The sequence below is a fragment of the Vicia villosa genome, unplaced genomic scaffold (genome assembly GCF_029867415.1).
Source record: "Vicia villosa cultivar HV-30 ecotype Madison, WI unplaced genomic scaffold, Vvil1.0 ctg.000852F_1_1, whole genome shotgun sequence".
Lineage (NCBI taxonomy): Eukaryota > Viridiplantae > Streptophyta > Magnoliopsida > Fabales > Fabaceae > Vicia > Vicia villosa.
In genome coordinates this window covers 436,296-444,299 of record NW_026705380.1, presented here as the reverse complement: position 1 = coordinate 444,299, position 8,004 = coordinate 436,296, and the positions used below count along the sequence as shown (strand labels likewise).

Sequence of the window (8,004 nt, the reverse complement as noted above, 5' to 3'; positions counted from 1 at the left end):
ATAGTATTTTGCTAAAATTTTAATATTGTAATAGGAATAAAATTGAACCATATATATTTCTATGTAAAAATTAATAATAGATCAAACTAAATGTGATATATTTTATCACAAACTTTAATAATAAATAAAATGAACATATAATAAATATTTAAATATTAAACTATATAATATTAGTATATCTAAAATATATATTTAAAAAAGAATAAAATTAAAAGGGATATTAAGGGATATAATAATTAAGTTTAGAATATGGTAATAATTATACCATTAACTCTTCATGAAATGAAGAAATTATGTAGTAAGAACAACAAAAATATTACACATGCCTTAAATTGAAGAATTGAACATACGACTTTATGGCAGAAGTGAGACTAAAACAACCGCTGGGACGACACTATAATGTTACAATTCCTTTCAACAAATAATATATATACAAACACTTATCATATTACTAAGAACACCCTCCAAATTTTTGAGGCCCTATTTTTTATGAGACCCTGAACTATGTACCTGGTTGCCCTGGCCCAGGACTGGCCCTGACAAGAAGAAATGGCAGAACTGATTATATCAGTTATAGGAAATTAGTGGGAATTACTCAGTTATAGGACAAGTACATTATAGGAGTTATGAGGCAGTTACATAGGGAGTGGAAAAATAAATAATGAGAAGATATTGAACATGGGGAGACATCTTAGAAATTATTTATGGAATTTGGAAAGGGAGTGTTCGAAGGTTCTCGTAATCCTTGGCAAAACCGTGTTCTCATACTTCTTTCATTTTTTACTATTGTGTTGTTTTCTCATACATTTATGAATGTATATCTCTATGAGACTGTTTTCCTCAAGGGTTAACTCAATAAAAATAGTGGTTATTCAATTATTTATCTATTTTGGTACCAGTTCTATCAACTTAAAATGATTTGATAAATGAGTTTATATAGACATAGAAGGTAAAGGAGTAACAAATTGCGTCACTGCTCTTTTTTGGATGACAAAATGGAAGGATTGAGTGGAAATAATTGAAATATTTTGGTTGGGAGATTTATGAAGATTTATTTTTATTCATAACACTAAAAACCCTCTAGTCCAAGAAATTAATTTCTGTAGGGTTTTGAAGGAAAAGTCTTCAAAGGACTGCGTTTATATCTTGAAATGTGTTTGACATTTTTAAAAACTTTAAAAAAATAATATGCTAAATTAACATATAAAATCATATTATTTTTGAACTTTTTAATAATATCAAACACATTTAAAGACGCAATCCTCTAAACCCTTCCCCTCCAAATCCTTCCAAAAACCAACTCTCAAATAGACGATTAGGGTATGTTTGAATTTGGTGGTATGAGATGAAATGAAATGGAATGGAATAGAGTGATAAATAATTAGATTCTATTGTTTGTATTTGCAAATAGTGAATGGAATTGAATGAAACATGATGAAATCCATTCCATTCCATTCGATCCCTCATTTTTTGTTCAATTTAATTTAGGGTGTATGTGATAGAATGTGATATTTTTAATAAAATGATCAAAATAATGGAGTGATATTTATATTCCATTCTCCTCGACTCTGTTCCATTCTATCAATCCAAACATAATCTTAAAGTATGTTTGAATTTTTGACATAAAATAGAGAACGGAGTGGTAATGATAACTAATAAGATTTCATTTTTGAAGTTGTAAATATTGGATATAATGAAATATATGATGAATTCATTTCATTTTATTATTCATTTTTTTCTATTTAATTTGAAATATGCGATGGAATGAGACTTTTTAATAAAATAACCTACCATAATCTCAAAGTTAAAAGTTAACACTACATTATGAGTAATGTTATTCTTACACCCATATTATACACCACTACTTACACCAAACACTGTTCATCGTATTTAATAAAATAATAATATTTATTTTTATTTTTAAAATTAAGGACGATAATGTTCATGTACGGACGTGTATTAACCAACTTCATTACCGCATTAACCAAATTTTTACACTGTATTAACCAAGTTTAATGACTGCTAAAAATTATTTTTAATACCTGGATATTGCATTAGCCAACTTCATTACTGCATTAACCAAGCTTTTACATTGCATTAACCACATTTGGTGACTACTGTAAAATAATGTTCATGGGTGTAAGAATAACATTACTCAAATTTGGTTAATGCAGTGTAAAAACTTGGTTAATGCGCTAATGAAGTTGGTTAATGCAACATCCAGGTATTAAAAATAATTTTTAGCAGTCATCAAACTTGGTTAATGCATTGTAAAAACTTGGTTAATGCAGTAATGAAGTTAGTTAATGCACGTCCGTACATGAACAATATCGTCCATAATTTTGAAAATAAAAAATATTTTTTATAAATATTATTATTTTATTTTAAAAAACATTGTTCACCGTATAAATATGATGAACTATATTTGGTGTAAGTATTTGTGTATAATATGAGTGTAAGAATATCATTGCTCCTAAATTATTAACCGAATAGTTTTGAAAACTTTTGAAAAACTAAAGGTAAGAGTAATAGGGTATATTAGAAAATAAATTAAATTGAAACCTTAATACAAACCTTTATTAAACTCTAACAGAAATTTTCGGAATATTTTTTTGAAAAAAAGGAACGAAAAAGGAGGGAATTTTCTGTTACTACTTGACAAATTAATGCTTAATTTTTCAAACTTTTTATGATTTTCGTAGTTTTAGAATTGAACTCCTCAAACTTCCACTCCAATTCTCTTCATCTTCGAAGCCACCAACCAACACTGAAACCATCATTCTGATCCTAATAACCAATACGACACCGTTTCCATCAATGGTTAAGGGTTTGCACAGCCAAAACCTCCCCGCCGATGTAGCACACGTCGTCGATCAGCTAGAGCGCCACTGCTTGGCTCCCGATGGATCTCTCATCTCCAAGCCTCTCTACAACGATCTCCAACTCGTAATTCTCTCTCACTCCAAACAATGCTCTCTATGTGTTTGTTGAATTTCCCCTCATAATTGGAAAATGGGTGATTCATTTCATCATTGAAAACTCGACCCATTTTGTTAAATGTACAATAAATTGAATAAAAGTTTGGTGGGTATTGAAATTTTCTATTTGTTTTGCAGGCTAGAGAGGAAATGTGCAGGGAAAGACTTCGATATCTCGAAGCCATGGTATGTATATATACGCACAAAATGTTATCTTGTGTTTGGGTTACAGATTGAATTTAAACCATATGCACTGTCATTGTAATGTAAATAATGATTTTAAATTGCAGTCCGCAACCGCAAGTGTGGCTGCAATATTGCTGATGCGGTAATTGCAATTGCGGAGTGAATAAAATTCATGTATGCTGAATTAAATTCAGCATATTGTGTTTGGGTTACAGTTTGGATTTAAACCATCTGCACTGTCACTTCAATCTAAACCGATTGTACACTTACTTTCATTGAAATTATTCTGTTTGGAAGAAGTGTGTGAAGAAGTATTGAAATGAGGTCTTGGTACGGTGGGGCAAACTTTCAGTACGGCGGCGAGGGGTAGACCTGCTAGGTTAACACTCCAACCCTCAAGTTAGTTATTGAGCGAGAAGTAATATGCAAGTAGGAACGAATTGAATACCTGAAACGGCGTGATCCGATCTTTATATAGTATGGGCATTAGAACCGTCCTCGTGTAATCCGACGCCTTTTGAGTTTTGCGGATGACCGTTCGATTAGATATCAACGGTGAGAGATATGATGGAGGGTGTGATCACCTGTTCTTGGGGGAAGTGAGGGTTCACCTGTTCGGTGTGACTTCCCTTTCGGCGCTTGTTATTGAGCTTGCTTTGCGGGCCTTGCTGACTGCACAAAACAGAAACTTTTTTTTTTGCCACAATACCCACCTTTATAACTCTATTTTAGAAATGATAATTTGACAATAAAAATTGAAGGAACGTCACGGTAAAACTAATTTATACCGTAATATATGCTAATTAAATTCTTATGATGTGTTTGGATGGAGGGTTTTGCAGGGAAAGAATCACATGATAATATTTATATCTTTTCTTTTCTAAGTCTATATCTTGGTATATACTTTAGATTTCAATTTATTTGAAGGCTCACATGATAACGTTTCAAATACACTTAATTTAATTTTAGAAACATTTTATAGCTTGCTTAGTTTAGAAAAAAAAAGCCCTCCCCTTCGATTATAACACAAGAGTAAATTGTTAAGAGTAGTGTGAATGTGATTCTTATTTTAGTGATTTATACTTTTGGTGTGGTGGATTTGGTTGCAGGCTATATATTCTGAGGCTATTGCAATGGTGGAAGAGTATCATCAAGCCATTTCTGTGTCTAGCATCGGTGGAATGAGAGATACTGGAGGTCTTTATCCGCAGTTCGGGTTGAGGAACTCTCCTCTGGTACTTAAAATATTATTACTGAAAATTTAGTTTGATTTAGAAACCAATATGAGACCTGTGTGAGAATGTTGTTGCTTTTGGTACTTGAAAATTTGAGTCTTCAACAAAAAAATAACATTTAAACTCTTTACTAAATGCTATTTTTGGGATTGGAGTATTATATGGATCATCTCTTTTCCCTTCATACCTTTAATCATCGGCTACATGAATGGAATTGATATTTAAACAACAATAATGAAGATATTGATTTCTGAAAGCGGAATAGATTACATAATATGTTACCTGTATGAGAGTGATGTTCATTATTCCTTCCAAAAAATTTGAGTCATCAACATGGAGAAAACAATTATACTCTTTACAAATTGCTCTTGGTTGGAATGACATATGATACAGATCATCTTTTCACTTCATACCTTACATCATAAGTTACATGGAGGGAAGGGATGTTTGAACTGCGTAATAGTAAAGATACTGGGATTTTAGTTTAGATGTTACGGAATTGCGAAGCAGTTAGGTTAATCTATTGAGTGCTTCCTAAAATTACGTTGCTCAGTATTGCAAAAGATCTGTCCTAGGTAGTTTGCCTTAGAGAGGACTGTGAATGTATTTTATATAGAAATACATATTTCATTTTCTGTAAATTTTGTTAGAATATGGTATGTTATCTCTTTATTTTACAGCTTTGATTCTTGATATTTCATGCTCTCATATTTATGCATTGTGCATTATGTGCTTAAATGTGTTTTTAGGGCACCGGTCTTTATTGAACCAAATGAACATGTCTATATATTGTCAGGTTTATCAGACATTAGAACATCAAATGATTGTCGCTGAAGCAGCTCAGCGATTGAGACTACCTCTTATTTCCAAAGATGGAGAAGTTCACGATGAAGAAATTGAAAAGCTAAGTGTAGTGTCTCGAAGCTCCCTTGACAGTAACAGCACCAGTGCTGTGAACAACTCGAGCTTGAGTTCTTCTAATTATGCCACTCCAAATAGCTCTGTTAGTGGGGCTAATTATTCTCTTGCTTCTATGGATCAAGTAGATCCTGTAGTTGGTGGTGTTCCCAGTCGTTTTCTTGGAATTACACCGGCTTATTTGTGGCAGACTCAGCATCTGAAAACACCATTATCTGTGGTATAATATGTGAATCACAGTATATGAAAGTCTGATTTAGTATTTTTTATGATAGTTATTATTTTGAAGTGATTAGCTAGCTTGGCTATGTTTTTTTTTATCTTTGACTCAAACAATATCTTTAGGATATGACAGAATATCGTATGTCTCTCTCACGGGAGGTTGATGCTCGCTTAAAAATGAAATGTGATAAGTTATCAGATGCATTTGTATTGGAAGACAATGGTAAGTATGAATTGCAGATTTCTGATATATATTGGGACACAATGGCGATTTCCTGATTTATAGTTTGGTTCTGCTAGCTGATACCTTGTCTTGTTTCTTGGTTCAGATTCATCATCATCTGGAAGTCAAAGTTCAACTTCACGGCTTCCAGAAAGGTTTGAGCTTATTCAAGTAGCCTAATTCTTTTAATATTTATGATTTTGTTTTTGGGCATAATGTTTAGGAAATACTTATTCACATGCAATCTGTTTACCGAAGTTTCTTTCTCTAATATCTGTTATCTTACCAGAGTGAAGTTGTTGATTGAGGAGATTGAAAGAGAAGAAGCAGCTCTGAGGGATGACCTTTATTCTGCTGATAGAAAATTTGCTGAATATTATAGTGTACGTGCATAAGCATTTCTCTCTTGCTGACACATTTCTCATAATTCCGACACTAAATCTACACGAGTGTTTGTGTGAGTGAGAGAGAGAGAGAGAGATTGCATATGTGGTTTGTTATGCTTATACATTGTATTTCTTTTTCGATCTTGTGTATATGGTGATCTAACGTAGATAGTTGATGTCATTACTCTTAATCAGGTACTGGAACAGATACTTGGGGTGCTCTTCAAACTTGTCAAAGATTTGAAGTTGGACCGTCAACATAAATATGTGAGTATTTATTATTCACCATAATCCACTATTTTGATAGCTAAGTACACATCTTGACTTCCAAATATGTATGTAGGATGAGATGCAGAAAACATGGCTTTGTAAAAGATGCCAAACCATGAGTGCAAAATTGAGGTTTGTTTGCTATATATCTTATATATTGTTATTGCTCCTTGATATCAAAATACTGTCATGTTTTAGAACTTAAGAAGGGATTGTTGAGTTTGTAGTAAAATGGATTCGATATTTCATCCACAAATTACTCTAAAACTTTGCTGGATTTATCTAATAATTTTGATATCTGCAATTTCATGTCAGTGTTCTAGAAAATGTTCTTCTCCTCGGAACTTACACTAAGGAGTCTATAGCCGCCCTTCATAAGATAAGGTATGAATGATGAAACCTTTGTAACTCTGTATGCCGTTCCTGATTTAATTTTAATCATCCATTTCCTTTAAATTTTAGGAAGTATCTTGTCGAGGCTACTGAAGAGGCTTCTATTGCATATAATAAAGCGGTATGTATCCATATGCATGTTTTCTCATTTGGATGATTTAGAGGTCATCATGGATGTGTTGGTTATATGTATTAATATTAACCCTTGTACCAGGTTACTCGACTGCGTGAGTACCAGGGTGTGGATCCTCACTTTGACGACATAGCGAGGCAGTACCAAGACATTGTAAAGGTGAGAATAGTTAACCAAATACACATCATATTTTTTAATATCATTTCGATTTCCTATAAAAACAATCTTTTGGTTTTAAAAAGATTCTTATATTGGCGAGAAATTATGCAGAAATTGGAAAACATGCAATGGACAATAGACCAAGTTGAGATGGATCTGAAACGCATGTCAGATAGTTCTACCTCATAGAAGTTGTATGTTTGTGTTCATTTAACACGGTTTGATTCTTTAGATGTTGTGAATGGTGTGGAAGACATGACCCCCTCCCTTATCCCTGCATTTGTTTTGTCACACACTAATTTCATGGGTTTTTCTTTTCTTGTGTACAAACAAATCTACTCAAACCCATCCACTAATTTGAAAGATGTATTCAAACCCATTTTAACGACAATGCAGTAAAAAAACAAATATATCCACAAATTCTCAGTTGCCCAATAAATAAAAATCACCTAGTGTAAAACTACCAACAAATCCTCAAACTTATTTCAATGAAATACATCTACTGTTCTCTCTCCTCATGGAAATTGAAAAAAACTTCATCCAAGTGAATACACTTTGCAGTTTTGAAATTACATTCTCCTCTCTTTAGATTTTGCTCACATCCTTCTTTCAATCTTCTTTAAGATGGTTTTTTCACAAATTAAATGCTGATTTTGTTTTTGTTTTTTATTTTTTATTTTTTATTTTTTATTTTTTATTTTTATGTTTCTATGAGTTTTAAGATGTGCTGGGTCTTTAAATAGTTGCTTATGGGTATGGGTATACATTGATATTGGTAAATTTTATTTCATACCTCTCTACTATCATCCCCACCCTCTATATTTTCAAAAAGACCATAATGTTACCCTTTTATTTATTAAAACTTTTTAATATTTAATTTTTATCATCAAAATCAATTTTT

The 8,004-nt window shown here is 32.2% G+C and overlaps 1 protein-coding gene across 1 annotated transcript; it reads left to right on the top strand.

The window, feature by feature from the left end:
• The first annotated feature begins 2,590 nt into the window (after positions 1-2,590).
• Positions 2,591-7,559, top strand: LOC131631628 (AUGMIN subunit 4-like). Its single transcript, XM_058902410.1, has 13 exons — positions 2,591-2,946; positions 3,117-3,164; positions 4,274-4,399; positions 5,196-5,537; positions 5,663-5,762; positions 5,869-5,917; positions 6,052-6,145; positions 6,344-6,415; positions 6,492-6,550; positions 6,734-6,802; positions 6,881-6,932; positions 7,026-7,103; positions 7,215-7,559. The coding sequence occupies exons 1-13, from the start codon at positions 2,818-2,820 to the stop codon at positions 7,290-7,292; spliced, it is 1,296 nt and encodes a 431-aa protein (XP_058758393.1). The 5' UTR covers positions 2,591-2,817; the 3' UTR covers positions 7,293-7,559.
• The last annotated feature ends 445 nt before the right edge of the window (positions 7,560-8,004 follow it).